Genomic DNA, 24,246 nt, shown 5'->3' on the forward strand with positions numbered 1-24,246 from the left:
AGTGTGAGGATATGTTTAAAAAGGATAACTTGCTACTAACACGAACATGAAAACGTCAAAGAATTTTCAAACTAAGAATGCACTGATCCGTTCCGCATAAAAAAACATCCCCATTTTCAACATTTTCAACTAAAAAAAAAACTATTAAAAAATAACACAAAAAAAGAGCAATAATACAATTTGGCCATAATATCCACTCTCTGTGACTTACCCAAAGTTTGGCTAAGGACTGTCCTGCCATCCTCTCCATGGCAAGCATTTCGCGCATCGAATGGATTTGTAAATTGTACGAATGCATATCCTTTATGCATTGAGATTCCTGCAATTGCATACAAGAACCAACGTCAAATAGGTCAACAAGCAAAATTCAATGAAATATGTTTTTAATCGCATTATAAAGGACATAAAATCAAGTTTAAAAAATAATAATAAAAAGGACGAAAAAAAGAATATTTAAGGATTATGACAACCATAACATACCTGCCAATCGGCCATATATCTGGAACATACGTTCCACATCCGTTTTCGAGCACTGAAACGTATTCAAGTTGCCAACGAAAACACGTGAATTAACCGCCTGCGGATCCTGTGAGTTGGTCTGGTTCGATAGCTTTGACAACTTCATATTGCCAGGATTGTGATGGAAAAAATTGCTTTAGAGTTAAGAGACGATTTATCTGTTCCTTATTGAAATTCCACTAGCGCAATCGATTTGTGTGCTGGCTGATGTCGATGCGATACGATACGATACGATATGATATCCTTATGCGGTTAGTGGTTACTGGTTTAAGGATTAAATGTTCCTCGGTTTGACAACTTGACAAGGACAACGTCTATAACGACTACAATGACGACGACAACGATGACAGCTTGGTCTTGTTGACTGCTGCGTCGATATTATTACGACGATAAGGAGATATCCTAGCTTCGGACAGGACACAGCAGATTATCCTGCAAAAAAAGACAAAACAAAAAGAAATACGAATAAATAAAAACCAAAGATGAAAAGTGAGTAAGGACGAAGACAAATATATACATCAGTATAATCAAAAAAAAATCAAGTAAATGGAAAAAGTATTTAGTGAACCCGCAGTTGGATTTTGCTTTTATTTTGCACTTATTTCTCGGAAAAAGGAGGAGGAAAATTCCTGAAAAAGGGATTCCATGGAAATATCCATCACTATTCGGAATGAAATCTGCGAGGTTTTTCTGCTTTAAGTCGGATTAAGATGACGGAAAACAACAAAACGCGCCCACCACATAGAGGAGAGTCGAGTCCTGAGAGAGACCATCATCAGACAATAGAAGAGGAGAGTACTTCATATAATCGCCACAAAATAAACCATAGCTTGATTGTTCGCTTTTCTCTATATTCGTTTTGTTTATTGTAGATAGGCTCATGTTGGGCGCCATTTTTACTGTCCAACTAAATCGGGAAAGATTTTTTTTTTTGTGTTGTTTTTGGTTTGGATATGATGTGATGAGGGAGAGCCATCCAGAGCAATTGAAATAAGCGCCAGGACTCTATGGAAATTTATTGTTATTATTATTATTTTTTTGCATTTATTCCATTTCTGTGTGTGGAGTATTGTTCTGGGTTATGTAGGAAAGTTGGAATAAATGATGAATTCCATTCAACTTCGGTATTACTTTATTTCATACAAAAAAAAAAAACATGAAATTGTTTTTCTTGTTCGTTTTCGATTTCGTTTTATCTTTTTTTTGTTTTTGTTTTATTTTATTTATTTTTTTTTTTGTGGATAAAAGCTTTAAATAAATTAATCAAAATTTTAATCGTTTTTTTAAGAATTTTTTTTTTTTTTTTAAATCAAAATTACAATATATTCGACGAGGAGTAAAATTTAATTTTCCATTACATTAAACGGGAATTTTCTGAATTTTATTTTTGTTTATATAAATTGAAAACAGAAGAGCAATATAAATAATTTTAAACATGGTGAGATAATGGAAGCTATTAAGGTTTAAGAAGGGTGTTTAAAAAATTATGGGAATTTTAATATATTTTTAATTTATGTACGTTTTCAAAATTTGTGTTGGAAATAATAAAATGCAGACTAATTTTTATTTGGGGCAAGTTTAGAATTCCGAAAAAAGTCGAACTCGAGATAACAATTTTCAATTACATTACGATGATGGAGAATTCCAAAAAAGTGGGATCGGTAATTCTTTCTGTAAGTACGAGCTACAGTCTAAACTACGGGAGCGATTTTTTTCAAACTTGGTAGTAAACAGTTTTGGGTGATTCCCTAGAATTTTTTTAGGACCAAAAATATCATTATTTATCTGTCGTATAACGGAAATAGAAAAATTAACTTTTTTTCAAAAACGACTTTAACGATTTTTATTAAAAGTTTTATGTGTAGTGTAACACATAATTGCCTCCTTTTGAAATAGAAAAAAAATTGTATCGTTATTTACGGTAGGTACCTGCCATAGAACGATTTTTTTTATCTATAAATTTCTCATAGGCGACAACGCGAATTGAAACCAAAATTTTTATACAGAAACATTAAAATTAACGTAATATGTATTTTTTTTTTATTTTGAATAAATAAATTTTATTGACTTTTAAAAAATATTTCAAAATTTTTTTTTTGAAAAATCAAGTTTGATCAAACTTTCAAAATTTCGTTCTTATGTGTTGAATAATATTGTCTTAAAAATGGCATACCAACTTTTTTTTTTTTGAAAAATATTAGAAAATTTTTTATATAAAAAAATAATTAAAACAAAACCGGCTCTAACGATTTTCGAAAATTTTTTCTAAAAATTCTTTCTTATACAAGAAATTAAATGGCGCACTTGGTTCTGTGTAAAAGATCATTTAAAACTGTATTTTATTAGTTATAAAAACAGATTTTATTTTTTTTACAGTATTTTTATGAAATTCCTTAAAAATAATAAATTTTTAATTGACTCTATTTTTTTTTTTTTTTTTTTTCAATAAAAAGCTTTAACAAAAGAGTCGTGTATTTTATTTTAGACACTAGTCAAAATAATTGGAGTTTTCTTATTTTATTTCATTATGAATTTCTGAAATCTTTGTTAAGTTAAATAATTAGTACCTATTTGTATTAGAAAGTAGGTAAACGAAGTAGGTTTACAAAAAAAAAAAAAAATAACAAAAAAACAAAAAAACAAACAAACAAAAATGAAAAATACGAACATTTTTCTCTTTCACGTAATTCTTAATCCTCTGCTCACCTCTACTCCAAAAATCATGATTTCATAAAAAAAATTATAAACTTTTTTGAGAGGTCGTTTATTAAATACTTCAAAATAATGTCTCTTAATTTCCAAGCTTGATCAACGGTCTTCTCCTTCCTTACTCTTGCATAATGCGGTTTAAGAAAAACCATTAAAAAAAAAAAACAAGTATACGCCAAAGTGCACGCGCACAATTTTGGACTAAATGCTAACAAATCCTTATCAAAATTAAATAAATATTTGCACTCACTTGCATTCAAAAAATGTTCATATTCTTGAAGTCATGTTAATATATGAAAAAACAAAAAATTCTTTCAAATAAAAATTAATTTAAAATTTAAAAGTATTTCTTTAACCTCTTAAATTCAACAAATTTTTAAAATACAGTTACACAACAAACATAAAATAAACAATTCAAAAATAACTATCTATTATATATATTAAAGTTTGGTTTTGTGTACGTTCGCTAACCGGCCACACAGACTGACTCATTTTCTTAATTTTTTTTTGAAATCAAAGAGGCATAAGAGGAGAAGGCTTAAGGCAAAAAAAATTCAAGATTTTATGGGGTAAATAGGGGTAACACGACATTGAAAAAAGAGGCTATTTTCTAAACGGTAAGTCGTAAAGAGTTGACTTTTTTTTAAAATGATAGACAAATTTATTCAATAGTTAAAAAAGGTATTGAAAAAATTTCAAAACCAAGTTGTGAGGGTTTTTTTGCAGTCATAGACCTTCGACAAAAGACTAATTAGAGGTACGCAAAATTTTGCACAGAAATTTGAGTTACATCATAAGAAAGATATTTAAAAAAAAAAATTAGGGGTCTAAAACGGATTTTTTTTATAGGCCCTGTATTTTGAAATAAAATTTTTTGAAAAACAACCTAATTTTTAGGGACATTTTTGAGTAGTCTTTTATTTTTTTGGAATTTTTAAAAGTCTGCAAAAAATCTCAAATTTATAGGAAATATAGGTTTTAATCATGCGCATGAATGTACAAACTTTTGAATTTTTTAATCGATTTTTGACCGAATAAAAGGAAAAACAATTTTTTTTGTCCCAAGTTTTTTGGCCGTTTTTAACAGTTTTTTATTTTTATCTTTTTTTCTTCAACAGATAAATGAATGAAATTTACAGTGTAAATAGATAATAGACAAGACTATATTTGTACAAAGTTTCAATTAATTTTGTAATGACAAATTTGAAATATCGGTAAAATAAAACTCTATTTTTCAACACGTTACATCTTTTGATCTATAGCTTACAAAAATTTGATTTATCTTTATTGAGCATCCTGATAATATTACCTTTCATTTGATATATCACACATAACGCTACATTCACTACAAGCTTCACAATGGTAAATTAAAAAACTTAAAAAACGTTTTTAACATAGGCCACTTTTTTTTAAATTTTAAAAGTGAATATTTTTAAATTAATTGGACGAACTTTTCAAGTTTTGATTTCCTTTTTGTATTAGGAATTATGACAAATTACAAAGTCGAAAATAGAAATAAATACAAGAAATGGCGGAACGAAGTCCGCCGGGTCAGCTAGTATAAATATAATGAAACTTTGCAAGGCTATTGATTGACATTATTTATAAATACATACATTAAAAGATTTTGCATTTACTGCAAAATATATTTCAAAAATACGATTTTTGATTGTTTCCATTTTTGATATTATTTTTAAATCAGCTGTTTCAAGTAAAAACTTCAACCAAAAAATAATGTATTGAAATTTTCAAATTTTAAAAATTTTTTTCATCAACTTTTTTTGATTGAAAAATTTAGGCCATTAAAAAAAAAAATAATATTACTTTGAGTAAAATTCAACTTACTAGAAACATAAAAACGAAAATTTTCAAAAAAAAAAATACAACACTATTTATTTATGACAAAAAATAACAACCAACAAATTTAATTTTGACAATTTATCATATTTTTTGAGGTTATGCAAAAAAAAAATAAATGATTTTTTTTTTCTTACGACAAAATACAAATCTACTTCAAGCTTTAAAGTTCTCTTCAATCTTTTTAAATCATTTTAAATTCCTTTAAATCCAAAAACAAAAATCTAATAATTTCAAACTAATATTTCCTGTCACTTTGATTATGATTTATATGTAAATTTTTTTTACTATGACACAAATCAGCTTTTGAAAATGAATAAATAAGCGAAAGAGAGAGAGATGTTAGAAAGGACTTTGTATCACCATTCATTGCCATTAAAGGCATTGTTCTTGTGTATAGTCTCTCCAAATACAATACAACAAAGTATTTATATTGTCCTTGTAAATGATACGTGCTCTCATTGTTATTTCCATTCAATCCTGCTTTAGCCCTTCCAAAGTTTATTGTTGTTGAGTGTTGTTGTTTTGCAAACAATTCTATTCTTTGATATGGATTTTTTTTTTTTTTTTGTAGAAAAAAAAGGGTTGTTTTTAAGTTAAAACAAACAAATGAATTTGAAAATTAAAAAAAATACAAAAAAAAAAAACATTTTTTCCAAATCATTACACAAAACAAAGAACGTTAATGTGAAATGTTGTTGGAGGACGACAGTGTGCGGGAGGACGACACAAATGCATGTTTGTTTGGTTATATTATCCGAATGAAATGACTTTCCGACAATAAGTTACCGTTAATTTCTTTGTGTTGCTGAAGAGCACGTTTATGCAAATAAGTCTCCTTTTTTTTTCTTGCTTTACCCACACACTCGAAAGTCGTACAGTCGGAATGAGACACTTAACTTATTACATTTCCATAATTTTTGGGAAATTAATATTTCGTTTTATGAATCCTTGCAGGAGCACACACACACACAAAATTTCCGCCAAAGGACTTTTGTGTTGCTAAAGCACTTAAAAGGAAAAGGAATCACATGGCGCGCAATGTTATTTACCGTAGCGTGGTGGCCCTCTCGACGATACTTTACTTATACTTCTGTGTGCAGTTAGAATTAATTAATACTAATCAGCCCCTGTGGGGCATATGGATGGATGAACCGCATACATTTTTGTGGTTTCCTTGGTGTACCTAAGGAAGGAAAAAGCTTTGAGGACACAGTAGAGGTAAGGTATTCATGCGTTAGATCCGAAATAGAAAATAGAAATCGAAAAGGCATTAGGATGCGATTATTCTATATTAAATAGTTGCAGAAACCAAACACATTACCAAGAAGAAGGGGAGGGATTCAAGGGCTAGACTAAAAGACTAGAAACAGAAAGCCACTTAATTTAAGTCAATTCAGAGAAAAGAAAAAAACAAGGGAAAAACCGACCGAGACTTTATTTAATGCGGTGGTGTAAATACTGTCAACTACCAGGTTGACATTAGGAGAAGCCATATTGGTACATTGGAGCCAAACAGGAGAAAAGAATTGAATTAATTAGATTATCGAGATACAATGTGTGCGGGAATGTTCGATATATCGAGTAACAAATGGCAGCGAATAATTAATGACCATCCGAATGTCATAGAGCAGAAAAGTATGGTAGTGTATAGCAACTATCATATGGAGAGACCTAAAGCCATCGATTGACTTTTTTTTAGACATGCACTTGACATGTTGTGTGCTTGCTTAGTTTGGGGTTTTATTTTCAATTCTCGATACACAATCATATAAGGATATCGAAGGTTGTTCGTTTTGATGTATTTTTAGAGATGGAAGTTATTGATTCAAGGCAAAGAGAATTGAATTATTACCGATTTTTGGGTAAATTTAGTTTGGTAATTGAATTTAAGGTAAGCTCTGCTTTAATTTGAATTGAGTTGTTAAAAAAGTGAACAAACTTAAATGGTTGTGAATTATGTGGATAGTTTTCCAACGTAAAGAATACGTGCTTTGTTTTTACCTTTTCAAGCAAATCAGAAGGACAAAAATCATTCGGGGGCTTTCAGTGTGTTAATAGGTAATAAATAAGAAAAGCTTCTGTCCAAAAATGAAAGACTTTTTGAAAAAATAAGTCACTAATAGACATAAATTTAGAAAGTAGATTTTTCTTTAAAGACGCCATAGTAAATGATTTCTTTCTAGCATTATTAATAAATAATTAAATAATGCTTTAAATGATATCTTACAAAAAACTAAGTGTGTTTATTACTTGTATAAAAACATATTTTTAGAAAAAAAATTTCGAAAATCGTTGGAGCCGTTTTTAAAAAAAAATAATCTTTTATATATACAAAATTTTTAACATTTTTCAAAAAAAAAAGTTGGTATGCCATTTTGAAGAAATAATTAATTTACACATAAAAACTAAATTTCAAAATTTTTCATTGATCCGTTTTCAAAAAATTGATTTTTCAAAAAAAAAAAATTTTGAAATATTTTTTAAAAATCCAAAAATGCGCTTTTGAAAATTTTCTAAAATTTAAATATTACCTTTACTTACACTTTTGTATACAAATTTTCATTTAAATCGGGTTAATGTTGTGTGAGATATTCAGAAACGAAAAAAACCGTTCTATGACAGGTACCGTTAATAACGGTAAAAAAAATATTTTTTTTATTTCAAAAGTTGGCTCTTATGTGTAGTACTACACACAAAAATTTTAATCAAAATCGTTAGAGCCGTTTTTGAAAAAAATTAACTTTTCTATTTCCGTTATATGGCAGGTACCGTTAGTTTTGGTTATAAAAAAAATTTCAATTTCAACAGACAGACAGACAGAATTGCCGGACCCACTTTTTTGGCATTCTCCATCATCGTAATGTCATGTAAAATTGTTATCTCGAGTTCGATTTTTTTTACGAATCCTAAACTTGCCCTATAGTACCTATATCGCAAGTAAAAATCATGTGTGCAATTCACACGTGGTAGAAGTAAAACCTTAAAAAATCATTTTTCTTACAAAAAAAATATCGAAAAAATCTACAATTTTCACTTTTAAATTCATAATATTTTTTATATGACAACTTAATTATAAGTTTTAAATCATCTGAAAGCTTATTGTTTCAACTTAAAACATTTATATCGACCATGTCTATACAACATTTACAAAAAGAGCTAGAATTTTTTTAAACCAATCACTTTTCATCAAAAAAGCAAAAAAAAAATCTATTTTTTTTTTTTAAATTAAATAAATTTTTTTAAATGACAACCTATAATAAATTTTATATTATCTGAAAGCTTATTATTTCACCTTTTATATGACGCTTCAATCATATTTCTACCATGCCTACAAAGAAAGGTAGAATTTTTTAAAGCCAACTATGTCAAAATTTCAAACTGATATTACGTTTTTTTTACACTAGTAGGTATTTTTCAAGTTTTTCAATTTGAGATTGTGTAACTTTTGGAGCATTCGTTATGTGTGATATATCAAATGAAAGGTAATATTATCAGCACGCGTTAGCACGTTAGATAAAATTTGTATATGCTCTAGAATAAAAGATATAACGTGTATAGAAAAAGATCATTTTTTTACCGTTATCTCCGAATTTTTAATATGAAATTAATTAAAATTTTGCACAATTATGGTTTATTTAATTTATCTACCTAATTAAAACAAAAAAGTTATAATCAATTGATTTTTCCTGTCGCTTTTCGCAGTTTCATCTTATTTCAAATCACTACGATACTAAAGAAGTTTTCACTTCAAAAGTTTTTTAAAAGTATAAAAAAAATTCATATTATGCAGACAAAAGAGAGCCTTATGGAGCACTATCTGTTTTTTTTTTTGTTGCATTTTTCAGTCCCTACGTTGGAACAATTTAAACAATTTATGGAAAAAAGCGGATAAAATCTTAAGTAAAACAACAACAATCAAACGAACTATAACAGGTGTATTTTCAATTTTTTAAGTGGGCTTTAGATATTCAGAAAAGTAAGTAAAGATTTAAACTGATAAAAAGTTTATAAATCGTAAAAATGTTTTTCTAAAATTCGTGCACTGTTCTCCAAGCTTATAAAGTACCTACTTTTCCAAGTTGTTATTCACAATAGTTTCGTTAAAGCAGCAACGATTGATTTAATGGAAGGGAAGAAAATAAGATCGGGTATTTTCTAAAAATTGGACCAATAAAAGATTATTTTTTTATCATTAAATGCCATTTTTGAACTAATAAAAGCCAAAATTTCAGTAAATTTATACTGTACTTTTCGTGTTTTATTTTTGAAAAAATTTTAATGTCTCTGAAAACACACACTATATAGACAAAACAGGCTTTTAATTTGATAATTAATAATAAATTAATTTAACAAGTAGTCATGTGATTTTAACAGGTGACCATTGTTAAATTAATAATGGCTCATGGTAATTTATTGGAAATTCTATGTAAATTGAACTGTTGGAAATGACTATGATAAATTGCAACTTAAGCTAAAGTGTGAGTATAATTTAAAAATTTTAAATTTTTTTCAGTTTTTGAAGATAAAAATCCACATTAAAATAAAGTGAAGTTCACATTAAATTTAACTGAGTTTAAGTTGAATCACCTTATTTTAAGCGGATGTCCCTTTTTTTACGTATAACAACTTAAAAATTATATTAATGTTCATCGTGATGTTAAACTTAAACAACTTGACAACCAAGGCTTCGGTGCTGTTCTGACTGATTTTGACGTAGGAGCGAGATGTCGCTAAGGTCATTGTGCAAGCAAAAGGGTTTGGCAGGAGTTCCAACATGCGTCATGACTCTGTGTGTACAATTTTTCTTAAGTTACTTTACTTATAGATCGATAAGGAGATATGGTGTCTTTCAATTTTGTATTTTTGAGTAAAATTTTAAAATCGAACGAAGTCTCATAGCATCGCTGATGGATGCACCGTCTTTTATTTAGACAGTTTTCCTTGAATTCAATACTCCATCAGCAAAATAGTTCACTTTAATATTCATAAACTTCTTTGACTTAGCATTGTATCTTCTTCAATAGAAGATATTGAGATTCTAAAAGATGGTTTTTCAAACCCAACAAAAATACTAGCACAAGAAATACATAAATAAATATTCAATGTTTTTTTTTTCCATTTCAAATAAAATGATGAACTAAATGTGTTTCAGTTAAAAAAAAAAAAAATATATATTCAATATGGAGAAGAGGCTCTGTCAGGTTAAAGAAACCTCCTAGATGAAGTTGCTTATTCAATGCACTTCGCCAGACATCATCATCATGAACATCGTTATCATCTTCATCATCATCATCATCGTTATGGTATGGCCGGTGTCGTTGTCATCTTATTTATGAAACCATCCAACTTATTTGCCATCCGGAAAAAAAAATAAAAATTTATATTCAGGATATTCTAGGCCTGCAGCATAACCTCCTTGTTCTCATTCATCGAATGAAAAGAATATTTATTTTTTATTTTTTTGTGAATGAAGAGTTTTATTTTTTTTTGTTTGTGTATGGGTTGATTTTTCATACCCTTTGATGGGTCGACCCATTGACTGGGTAAAACTGACAACATGTGGCACATTATGTAAACCAAACTCTTCCATACTACACAACATGACAAGAAGAAACCCTTTTTCACATATGGTGGCAGAGGATTGACTGGTGGAGTTCTGGAAGATCCTTATCGGCATCTCACATAGTGAAGGAATTGCTGCTTCTGCATGTTGTATGTTTATGTTTGATGAAAGAGCAATGTATAATATGTACATTACCTACCTTTACATTTGGGTATTTGTCTGTGGTATTGTAAGGACCTGTTTGCTTATTTTGTATTTTTTTGTAAAGTCGAGAAGACGCGATGTTTACTGACTTTTCAAGGGAAATATATACTTTACTTATGGTTTTTTTTTTTTGTCTTATTTATGAATGATATGTTAAAGGTCTTTTCATTTGGGAATCCTTTTTTTAAGCCGTTTACCAGATGAATAGTCAGGTTTTATAGTATGGAATGTATAATATTTACAAATAGATTTTTTGTTCAAGGTTTTTGAATTAATTTTTTTTTTTTTTTATTCTAATAGATGCTGATAAAAGTTGTAAATTAGCAGACTCCAGATGAGATAAAAAGATGATGATTATTGAAGATCATTGTAGCAGTTATTTTTCGCTCAAATAAACAAGTTTAAATATTTTTACTTGCGATATAGGTACTATAGGGCAAGTTTAGGATTCGTAAAAAAAATCGAAGTCGAGATAACAATTTTACATGAAATTACGATGATGGAGAATGCCAAAAAAGTGGGTCCGGCAATTCTGTCTGTCTGTCCGTCTGTCTGTATGTCTGTCTGTCTGTCTGTCTGTCTGTATGTACCTCGAGCTACAGCATAAACTATTCGAGTGATTTTGTTCAAACTTGGTAGTTAACAATTTTGGGTGATTCCCTAGAGGACAAATTCGAATTTTTTTTTATGACCAAAACTAACGGTACCTGCCATATAACGGAAATAGAAAAGATAATTTTTTTCAAAAACGGCTCCAACGATATTGATTAAAATTTTTGTGTGAAATATTACACATAAGAGCCAACTTTTGAAATAAAAAAAGTATTTTTTTGTACCGTTATTAACGGTACCTATTATAAAACGGTTTTTTTGATTTATGAATAACTCGTACAAGACTAATCCGCTTTCAACGAAAATTTTTCTACAAGAGCGTTTAAGTAAAGATAATATTAAAATTTTAGAAAATTTTCAAAAAACGCATTTTTGGATTTTTAAAAAATATTTCAAAAATTTTTTTCGAAGAATCAATTTTTTGAAAACGGTTTGACGAAAAATCTTTAAAATTCGTTTTTATGTGTAAATTATTTATTTCTTTAAAATGGCATACCAAATTTTTTTTTTGAAAAGTGTTAGAAAATTTTTATTTATAAAAAATTATTTTTTTAAAAAAACGGCTCCAACGATTTTCGATTTTTTTTTTCAAAAAATACCTTTTTATACAAGAAATTAAATGGCATACTTGGTTTTTTTGTAAAAGATCATTTAAAAAGGTGTTTTTTATACTACTTTTGAAATTTCTACAAAATATCAAATTTTAAATTTCTTGAATAAAAGCAAAAAGCTTTAACATTAGAGTTACTTTAAGCATAAGAGCAAGTACGTGCGACCCCAGGCGTGCAATTTATTTTTTTCATCACGAAGCCAACACTTGCCCTATAGAGGAAGTAAAAATTAATCAAATGACAATTTGTTGGAGGAAGGATCAGATATCCTGAAATGCATTCTTGGTCTTTTAAGCTCTTGAAGAATCAAGACTTACTATCTTAAGGTTGCATATCCATTTAAGATTTTAACTTGCAAGAGTTGTAGTCAAGCTTCCAAATACTCATGTCTTAAATATGGAGAATCAATTTGTTGAGGTTAAATAAAAACTCCATAGTACATAGAATTCGTATTTCCCCCATTTCTACTCATTCATTGATTTCAGCTGACAAAATTTGTTGGGTTGAAACCGATTAATAAGTTTCACTTAAAAGTTAGGCCAATATAGTTTTCTTCAATTATAGTCTTTGATTTCGGGTTGAGTTTCGGCAACTTGTACAACCTGTACTACGTATCTTAAGACTGTGTTGAGTGAATTAAAATTTGTACTCAATAAATAAAAGCTTACAAAATTTTGTTCATACATTTTTGATAAGTTTTAGTACAATGTATTGATTTTTCCCTTATAGTGTACCTAGGGGAGGGTGGGAATAAAAGTACCAGGGGTAAGAATTAACAGCTAAAAGAAACGATGTTCCATTCAATATTAAGAAACGCGTAAAGGAGAAAAATGCTCAATTTTTCGATATCTACCGGCACATTTTCTTCAGTTGAAGATAAGATGACAGGGTGAGAAGTTATACTATGTATTGGTGCCCAAAAAAAGCATGTTTGTAACTTTTTTTTCTAATTTTATTTTTGGTCTACCTTTTAACCGGTAAAAGATAGAGTGCTAAGTGTTTTTTTGTTATATGCATTTGTCTTTTGGCTCTAATTGCGTGTATATGTTATGTATATATCAGTTTCGCTTTTTATTCAAATTGATTTTGTGTGAAAAATTTCATGCTGGGGCTAGTTGTAACATTTTTCCGGGGCAAGTTGTAACATGCAAAAACCTACCTATAGATTTGTTCACTTAGGTATTTATGTTTGCGTAAAGTATGACTCAGATTAATATTAATATTAATTTTAATTTGTATTCATTCGACTTTATTTTAGTTTTTACACGTGAATTGTGGTTTTTCGTTTATTTTATTGTTATTTATTTTGCATTACAACAAATGCTGTTTGTTATAAACAAATTCAAACTATTTTTTTTTTTTTTTGAATAAGTACCAGAGTTCAAACCTTGCTCGGTTTGGAGAATATTTATTCAACTTTCAGGGAAGAAAGATTTACTTTAACGTTCAACGTAACGATTTTTTTCGACTTACCCCACTTTTTTCTTACCTACATAAAAATATTTTACCTAGTATAAATAACAACCCTGGATATGAATGCTTGTAAATAAATTTGTATTTATTTTGAAATTGCAAAAACATTTTAAACCAACACTTGAATTTATAAAGCTTATAAAACAATTTATGAATTCAATTAATTTTAATTTAAGACTTTAGTCAAATCAAAATCTTAGATTTAATCCCTTATTTCAAATCTGCACCAAAATTTCATGACTGAGGTTTGTTTTTATTATTACTAATTAAAATAAATAAATATAAACAAATAAAGGTATTTTTTTCTTATTTTAAGTTCTTAGTACAACCTAACCCGGTATGTGTTACACTTTGCTCCGTATGTGGGGTAGGTTGAAACACCACGATTTTTTTTGGAAGCTTTATTTTTCAACATTACCGTTAGGTTTTGAAAATAATTTGTGATGGATCTTGCAGCTAAAATGTGGTTCTTTTATTTAAAAAAGGTTGTGTTGACTTATTTTCAAATTTGTAGGAGTACCATCGGTTTTAGTAAAAAGTGTTACATTTGGCCCTACTCTCCCCTACTTATTTAGCCTTTTTAAGGCAAGGGAACAATGTGTTGGTTTTTGTTATATCTTTAAATACTTTTTTTAAAAAACAATTAACTAGAGCTCTTACCAAACGTATTATGGCTCCAATACTTTAGTCAATTGCAAATAAAACCCCATCGGCCAATGCAATACCTTTACCTTACACCTCTGATGTTACTGTTGGTTGATGGCAAGTGCCCCCACAACAACAAAATAACAAAGAATGCATCCAGAGGTTAAACGAAATGCATATACCACAGATTCAACCGAGTATTCCATTGAAAATTTATAAAAAAAAAAAAAAAGCAATCTGAGGTGATAAACCGTAATGCCGCTTCTGCCCTAAAGAGACACCAATGCAAATTGTGTTGATAAGTGGATCGATTGAGGTTAAACGTTTACGCTTTTTCCCGGATCTATCTCTCTACCCGCACACACATTCCATAAAACAACGCCAAACAAACAAATTATATACAAACTCTTACCATCAGCAAAATACCTCCACCACCAACACGACGATGCGACGCAGCACAATGAAATTATAAATTGCATTTCCGGAATCGGGCGTCACGTCCGTCCGTCCCTCCATCTGCGTGTTGGCCATTTAAAAAGTTACAATGTCCAGATTCGTTTGGTGTGAATAGTGGATACAAGCTGATCGGTGAATATTATGTTAACTAACAACCCCCTTTAGCCATATATACGCACGACTGCGATTTACTCCCCAAAATACTCAGCCTAAAAAGTTGGAATGGCAGCCCTATACTTTGGCTAGGCCAACATCATGGACGCACAAACGCATGACTGCACCATCATCATCATCATCAACGAGGAAAGTCCTGCTTTTGGCAATGATTTATTGTCTGGCAATAGTGGAATTGTGCAAATAATTAATTCCAGCAATTATCATTGTTATGATTGTAACAGGTTTTTATAACTTTTTATTTGTATCTATACAAAACAACAACAACAACAAAAAAAAAGAGTGTGTGTACACATGTACACGCGACTGAAGTTATACTTCTCATTCAATAGCTATATGTAAATGAATTTCATTTGATATTTTTAATTTCTATTATTAAATTAATTAATCCACACTTCGTTTTTTTACATTTTTATCAAGTGAACAATTAATTAATTCTTTCATCCTCCTTGCGTCCATGTAGTTTTCAATTTATTCTGTGAAATTTACTCATGTTGTGCGGTTCAGATCGTACGGTATATGCTTAACGAAAGTAAATGAATTGCGCATAAAATGTGCGATATGGTAATTTTATGAGAATTGTGTGTGCTTCAGCACTAGTAGTAGCAATATGGAACTTGTAGGTTTGCTACAAAGCTCAAAAGTGAGCTGAGCTCAGCTCACAGCTCAGCTCAAATTTTGAGCCAGCTCACTTTTGAGCTATGTATGTATGTACCTACCATAGCTCAGCTCATTTGAGCTGAGCTGAAAGTGAGCTGAGCTGTCGGTGAGGTGAGCTGAGCTGTTGGGTGAGCTAAGGTAAAGTGAGCTGAGCTGAGCTGTGATGGGTGAGAGGATACATTGATTTTTATTTGGAAAGTATAATGAAATATGAAGATATTTTAAACTTTTATAAAACACCATAGCTTTAGATGTTTGGTTCTAGTTATTAATGGAATTATTTTAACACATGGATATTTTTATAAATAAAACAGATAATTTTTCGTGATCTTTTCTCTTGGTTTTTTTAATAGTAAATATATTTCTATTTTTTTAGTAAAATATTGGGGCAAATTTTTTTTTTCCCAAAATCCCCGAATCTTTAAACGCTCCTGGAAGCTAAATCGCTTGAGAGCAATTTTTGGGAGTGATGCCAAATGATAGCTTGTGTCATGGGCCTACCATTTGCTCATTGTCAGATTTTTAAAAAATCGCCTTCCATGTTAAACCGTCACATTATGCCCATTTTTTCAGAATCGTGCCTATTTTTAAGCTATTGCATAGATTTTAACGCAGGCCTGGCATGGGGAGCTAACCAAGAAAAAACGTAACGAAAAATTAGTACATTTATGATGGTATGTGTGTATATGCATATGATACGATTGTACGAAGCTTGCATGGATGTGTGAATGGTTTTGGTTCAGCCAGAGAGGGTTATATAAATTGTGTTAGACAACAAAAAGAGGAGTAAGGAAGAAGACCATACATTGTTCTGTATTTTCTTTTCTTTTGTTTTCTCTTCCCATTCTTCTCTTTCTTGATCAACTTTTTGTGATTTGTGAAGGAGTAAAGCGTTGGATTGCGCTTGCGATATTAAATCAGAAGAGGAGAGAAAAAGTATTCTTGTGTTTTCTTATTTTTTTATCTGGAGAAGTTTATGACATGAGATTGTGTGTATGCATGTTATTGTTTTCAAATGTGACCTTGTTGTTGTATATGAATTGATAGGTAGATACAAAATATAATCATTTGTTTTGTGTAGTGTAGGTAAACAAATTATAATTGCATAAGTTGATAAAAAATGCAATGCAATAGCTTTACCGCGGCAGTCCTCGAGTGCCACAAGTCTTTTTTTTTACTTTTAAGTTCTCCCGGTTTGAGAACGCGCTGACCTACAGGGATGGGAGTTGTACCCAAATGTAGGTTAGAGTCCCCGCTACCTTTTGGCATCAAAAGTTTTATTTTAATTTTCTTCAAAATTTCGCGATATAGGCGTTGGAAGTTGGGGGCGCGAAAAAACTTCTGGGAGCTGAACGCTTTGATCTAGAGACTTTTAAGTTCTCCCGGTTTGAGAACGCGTGGACCTACAGGGAGTGGTGCCATATGAAAGCTTATATTCTTAGCTACCCGATAGTGGTATAATCCGGGTTTTCGATTTTTTTCAAAATTCCTAGAAAATCGCGTTTGAAAGTTGGGGTAAATTTTGTTTTCGAAAAATCCCCGAATCTTTGAACGCTCCTGGAAGCCAAACCGCTTGAGAGCAATTTTTGGGAGTGATGACAAATGATAGCTTGTGTCATGGGCCTACGCTTTGCACATTGTCAGATTTTTAAAAAATCGCCTTCCATGTTAAACCGCCACATCATGCCTATTTTTTCAGAATCGTGCCAATTTTTTTTTTTTACTTTTAAGTTCTCCCGGTTTGAGAACGCGTGGACCTACAGGGATAAGAGTTGTACCCAAATGTAGGTTAGAGTCCCCGCTACATTTTGGCATCAAAAATTTTATTTTCATTTTCTTCAAAATTCTGCGGAATAGGCATTGGAACGCTTTGATCTAGAGACAGGGAAGTGGTGCCATATTAAAGCTTATATTCTCAGCTACCCGATAGTGGTATAATCCGGTTTTTCGATTTTTTTCAAAATTCCGAGAAAATCGCGTTTGAAATTTGGGGTAAAATTTTTTTTCGAAAAATCCCCGAATCTTTGAACACTCCTGGAATCTAAACCGCTTGAGAGCAATTTTTGGGAGTGATGCCAAATGATAGCTTATGTCATGGGCCTACCCTTTGCACATTGTCAGATTTTTAAAAAATCGCTTTCCATGTTAAACCGCCACATCATGCCTATTTTTTCAGAATTGGCCTATCTTTTTTTTTACTTTTAAGTTCTCCCGGTTTGAGAACGCGCGGACCTACAGGCATGAGAGTTGTACTCCAATGTAGGTTAGAGTCCCCGCTACATTTTGGCATCAACAAATTTTTTTTCATTTTCTTCAAAATTCCGAGATATAGGCGTTGGAAGTTGGGGCGCTAACTTTCAGCTCAGCTCAAATGAGCTAAAGTATGGTACCTAGGGAGCTGAGCTAAAATGTGAGCTTTTTGCAACCCTGGCAACTTGCCACATGGAAATTACAACATGCAACTTGCCACATGCAACTTGCCACACGCAACTTGCCACATGTAACTTGCCACATGCAGCTTGCCACATGCAACTTGCAACACGCAACTTGCCACATACAACTTGCCACATGCAACTTGTAACATGCAACTTGCCACATACAACTTGCCACATGCAACTTGCCACATGAAACATGTAACTTGCAACGTGTTGTGTGTTTTATGTTTGCCGTACTGCGGCGTACTAAATTTTTAAATACTAAAGTACTGCCTACTCTAAAGGTGAAACGACAGCCCTGCTACCCAGGGTGATCGCGTCATAATCCCTTTGACATTCTTGTCAAAAAGTAAATTTTCATACCCACCCTCCCATAAGAAGTATAACTTCAAAAAATAATAAAAGCCAGAGCATTATATTGGCATGAACTTGGCTTGAAGTGAAATTGAGCAATAAATATCATTAAGTTCAAACGACATCCCTTCGACCATATATGTACCTCCTACATATAGATGAATAGTTGCGGGTTGGTATTTCAATTTGTGCAGACTGAGAGGGTTTTTTGGGGGAAAAGAGAGAGTCGGGAGCAAAAGACTGTCAGGAAAATATTTTTAGTGAATTTCCAAATGGAATTCGCAAAATTATTATTGCCGGTGTGACAATTTTGTGGTTTCACAGTTATATTGCCAGTTGATGGTTGGTTATGGTATTTATTGGTTCATTAAAATTCGCATGGATTGTTTTGATGGCGGTGGGTTTTGAAACTCTTTCACAAGAATTTGTAAAAAAAAAAACCAATAGAAAAAAAGTTGTCTGTAAAGTGGTTTAGTCTTTTGAATTAGGTAAAAAAGAACTCTGAAAGAATTCTGATATCAAACCAGGGTTGTAAAAATCCATTTTTTTGTTTTAATAATAACAAATTAAAATAAATTATTTCAAATAAAAAATGTTCTGCTTGAAAAAAAATGTTTTTTTAATATTCGTCGAATTTTTACAATTTTGACTTTTTGGCCTTATTAGTTGGAACATTTAATAAAATACCAAAGAGCCAAAACTGTAAGAAATTTGACGAATATTAAACAAAAAAAAAATTCAAAATACTTAAATTTTTAAGACTTATTTATACAAATTTGTTAATTTATATGAAAATAAAAAAAAACATGATATTCGTTTTTTTCCAATGAGAAAAATAACTCCTTAATTGAAGTTGAGCTCCAAAAAGAGAAGGTATGCAGTTTAATTTCTTTATAATTTAGAAAAAGAATTTCAAAATCGTTAGAGTCGTCTTTTAAAAAATTATTTTTTTATAAATAATTTTTTGAAAAAAAAGTTTTAAAATAAAAATCGTATGCCATTTATAGAAACAATTAATCAACACCTAAAACCAAAATAAAAAAAATTTTCGAAAATTCGATTTAAAAAAAAAAAAAAAAAAAATTCAATTTATTTTAAAAGTTAGGTAATAAAACACTTCTTATCCTCGTAAATAGTTGTTTTTATTTACAAATTATTTTTTTCAAAATTTAATTTTTAATTTATATACAAATTATGATAGTGCTTTTGTTTAAAATAAATTCCGTTGAAATTAGGCAAATCGTGTGGGAGTTCTTTGGGAGGTTCCGTTAATAACGATTTTTGAAAAATAAAAAACTTTTTTTTTATGAAAAGATAGACCTTTTCTAAGAACACACATTTTGCATTGAATTTTTTTTTTCAATGCAGAAAATTTTTTATTTGCAATAAATATTCTTTTTAGTGCAAAATATTTCTATTTGCAATAAAATTTTTATTTTGAATGCAAATATTTTTAAGTTATCTACTATAACATATTTTTTTAATGCAATTTTTTTTGCAACAAATATTTTTTTAATGCAAATATTTTTCAGGTGCAATAAATTTTGTTTTAATGCAATTTTTTTCAGTTGCAATAAATATTTTTTTTTAATTTCAACTGGATTTTGAATTGATATTTTTACAACTCTGTATTCAACAAACCATTTAGACTTCTTTCCTCCTCCCCTCTTCTATAGTAAAAAAAACTATTTGTACCAAAAAATGTTAAATATCCATCCAGTATAAGTACACAATTATCCATGTCCCAGATGGACATCAAACTATAAGGATATTAAAATGTATTTGGGCCATTTTTTATTTGCCAACATTAAATACTCCGTCTTTTTCTATATTTTGTTTGTACTCAATTCCAACTTTAAATACACGGTAATAACTAAAACTACAAAACGACGACCAATTCAATTGCATATGATGGTTTTAAGCAAACTGCAAACTTTTAAAACTCCCCCGACTCATCTGACTAATACTAAAGTAAAATTTAAAATATAAAAAAATCCAAAAGAATTCGAATCCTTTAGAACTTTCAATGAAAAAAAAAATTAAACGTCCTCGAGAATTCCACAAGAACTAGAAAGTGAAATTCAAAGCACACGCCACATAAAAACTGTATCCTTTTTCATGACTGCTGCTGTAGCAAACGTACATAATAATCTACAGTTGAAAAGTTGTACGACGACGGACAAAAAAAAAATAGAAGAAATATGAACGAAAAACCGGGACACTCTCAATTCCAGTATTTTGTATAGAGGGAATGCAAACTTTTAGGTTAAGACAATATTTACCATATGTGCGGCCATATTTATGGCATCCGCATCCTTTATCGAAGAAAGGGAGTTTAATCTTTCGAGTATGGGTTTCCTAGTACTCGTACTACACTTGTATACGAGTAGGTGATGGTACTATACACTAGGCAACAACGCAACAGCCGGATGAGACATAAGTTAATTCATCCTGTGGGAAAGTCATACCACTCGTATAAATTTTTGCATCCCTCTTTTAGACCTATATGTTGTTTGGTTTTATTGCCAGTTTTCCTGTTTTTTTTTTTTTGTGTTAAGCACTTTCTAAATATTCTTTAAAGTCCTTAAAACGATACAAACCGACACACACATCAACGCTCCATTATACACAATATGTCGGATCCATTTAATTTCATCCTGTTAACCTAAATCGGAATTGAATGTGTTCGCAGACTGTTAATTCATATTACACTCTGCCTCTTCTATATGGCTTTCATAAAATATTATGTGTGGATGATTTGAATGGGAGGTGGTAAGATGGTCTTTTTTATTTTACTTGTAAGTAATTTTATGTAATTTTAAAAGATGTTGCTATTTTAGGACTTGTACATTAAGGTGTGACTGACAGGGTGGGGGCTTGAGATGTTGCATGCTAATTCATAAGGAGGTGGAAGAAGAAATATAAATAACATCGGAGCCTTGTTTGTATTACAGAAATAAGTGAAAGTCTACTCAATTGAAATAAATATAAATAAAACTTTAGCGTACATCGTCTTGCTAGCATTAAAATTATGGTAAACATTTTTAAGAGCCACTTTAAGCATTTTAAAATGCATATAGAAAAATGGTTACGCATTTTAAACATTATATGGAAAATGGTAAAATTAAAGATAAATGTATGACAATATCGCATAATTTTTTTCCATCAGACGAAAAAATGTAAGATTTTGAAATTTTGTAAAATTTCCAACAAAATTTGTTTATTTGTTAAATCAACGAATTTTTAAAATTCTTTTTCTTGGTTTTAAAAAGAGGATTCCTCTGGTGTATGTGTGTCTTTTTGTTTCTGTGAGAAATATGATTAATACGAATTTGTCTGACAGTTCTTTGGATTTTTTAATAGTTCAAATGGACGCACAAAGTTAAACTTATTGGATGCAGCTACCTGTAAAGGGTCAATATAGAATTTTGTAAACAAAATAGCTTCGACTAAGAAAAAATGATACTCTTCATAGCATAATATTATTCTTATAACTTAATCAAAAAGAAGTTAACTGTGGGTTACAAAAAAAAAAAATTAAAGTTCTCAAAATTGTTGGAATCGTGACCCATAATTAACTTTCGTCTTTTGGAATTTGTCTAGGTACCTTAAATTATATTCTTTGTACTTATTAAACTTTTAAGAAATTTTGAGCAATAAGGACAATATTATTTTGGGATATTTTTATTAGCACATAAATCTTCATATGTAGGTACCTACATAAATAAGTAAAAATAATATTAAAATCAGATAGTCGATTTTAGGAGGCTCACTTGAGAAAGTTTGACTCTATAATATAAGGTAGGCACCATTAAGTATTTAAAATATAGAACCAGCGGCTAAAGTAAATGTGACAGTTACACGTAGGTACTTAAACTGATAATGCTATAAAATTTGATTTTGAAATTACAAACATCTCTTAAAGTGTTTTTGACCCTCAAATAAAGTATGCCATACTATTTTGTGTAGGTATATAACAAAGTATTTTTACAATTTTTCAAAAACTAAAAAAAATTTCTAAAAAATTCATTAGCCCGTTTTCACAAAAAAATTATTTTTCAAAAAAAAAAAACGAATTTCAAATTATTAAAGAAATCCAAAAATAGTGTGTTTGAAAAATGTTTCACAGTTTTAACTTTTAATGGCTACTAAAAATGTTCCTATATATTAATTTTTTAGTCAAATCGCTTAAGTCATTTAGGAGTGAGTAAAATACCAGGAAAACGATTCTATAACAGGTACCTACCGTTAAAATTTTATTTTTTTTATTTCAGAAGAAGAGATTTATTTTTATCAAATATTGCATGCATCTTGTTAAATCAAAATTAACCTATATGACCGTTTTTCAGAATAACAAAATTTTCCATTTTAGTCGTAGGGGAGAGTGGGGCCAAATGTAACACTTTTTTCTAAAATCGATGGTTCTCCTACAAATTTGAAAGTGGGTCAACCTGACCTTTTTTAAATTAAAGACCCATGTTTTAGCTCCAAGATCCATCATAAAAATTTATCAAAACATAACGGTAATGTTGAAAAATAAAGCTTCCAAAAAAAAAATCGTGTTGTTTCAACTTACCCCACATACGGGGCAAAGTGTAACACATACCGGGGTAGGTTGTACCAAGAACTAAAAATAAGAGAAAAATACCTTTATTTGTTTATATTTATTTATTTTTAATTAAAAACAATGAAAACAATAAAAACAAACCTCAGTCATGAAATTTTGGTGCAAATTTGTAAAAAGTGGAGCAAATCCAAGATTTCCAGAGAAAATTTGACAGTTGTCTTAAATAAAAGTTATTCGAATTCATAAATTGTTTTATAAGCTTTATGAATTCAAGTGGTGGTTCAAAAATGTGTTTCCAATTTCAAAATAAATACAAATTCAATTACAAGCATTCATATTCAGGGTTGTTAATTATATTAGGTAAACAATTTTTCAGTATAGGTAGGTTTTTACATGGTACAACTTGCCCCGGAAAAATGTTACAACTAGCCCCAGCATGAAATTTGGCACATAAAATCAATTTAAAAAAAAAGCGAAACTGATATAGACAGAAAATATACACGCAATTTGAGCCAAAACACAGTTGCATATAACAAAAAAACACTAAGCACTCTAACTTTTTCGGGTAAAGAGGTAGACCAAAAATAAAATTAAAAAAAAAAGTTACAAACATGCATTTTTTGGGCACCACTAGTGTAACTTCTCACCCTGTCGTCTAATCTTCATCTGAAGAAAATGTGCCGGTAGATATGCAAAAATTGAGCATTTTTCTCCTTTACGCGTTTCTTAATATTGAAAGGAACATCGCTTTTTTTAGCTGTTAATTCTTACCCCTGTTACATTTAGCCCCACTCTCCCCTACCTATTAGTTTTGGTCCTAAAAAAATCCAATTCCCCTCTAGGGAATCACCTTAGAGATTGTATCTCTATATTGTGTTTTTTTTTTATGAATCAAATTTTCCTTAATTTCATCCTCCATTAAAATTAGATATCTATGCCATTCAGGTAAACCGGATTTTTTTTTTTAATTTATTTAAGACTAAACAGATTTCTCATTTTTGATGAAAACTTTATATTGTTTTGACGTTCAATGAAAACTCCATAAGTTCTTTTTTGTTTTTTTTGAAAAATTGCATTAGAAAATCCAAAATAATATAATAGAGAGTGAAGCTTCTATTTTTGCTATATTAAATTTTGGAAAAATTTTCCGAAAAAAATAATAAACTGATGAATAAACATTATTGAAACATTAGTTGAACCGTTTCTTGAAAAATTTGTTTATCAAAAAAAAAAAAAAAAAAAAAAAAAATTTCATTGAAATGAGTTCAGTCGCTTGTGCAAGAATGTTCAAAATAAAAAAAAAATTAACAAGTGCTACTTTCAAAAGCTAACACCAATTTAGGATTTCGATACTGTTTTTTTTTTCTTGTAAACATAATAAATGTCATAAATTCAATTATAATG

At 29.9% G+C, this 24,246-nt stretch overlaps 1 protein-coding gene across 2 annotated transcripts in view; it reads right to left on the reverse strand.

Moving 5' to 3' along the window:
* The window catches only part of LOC129908530 (putative mediator of RNA polymerase II transcription subunit 26), a 106,971-nt gene that overhangs the window by 35,861 nt on the left and 46,864 nt on the right, over window positions 1-24,246 (reverse strand). For both annotated transcript variants that reach the window (XM_055985102.1, XM_055985103.1), the window contains exons 2-3: window positions 481-951; window positions 212-319 (exon numbers count right to left, since the gene is read on the reverse strand). In XM_055985102.1, coding sequence (XP_055841077.1) covers window positions 212-319; window positions 481-625 — 253 coding nt within the window. In that variant the 5' untranslated portion in view covers window positions 626-951. The remainder of the gene's footprint in view (window positions 1-211; window positions 320-480; window positions 952-24,246) is intronic.

Source organism: Episyrphus balteatus, chromosome 2 (assembly GCF_945859705.1).
Source record: "Episyrphus balteatus chromosome 2, idEpiBalt1.1, whole genome shotgun sequence".
Classification (NCBI taxonomy): Eukaryota; Metazoa; Arthropoda; class Insecta; order Diptera; family Syrphidae; genus Episyrphus; species Episyrphus balteatus.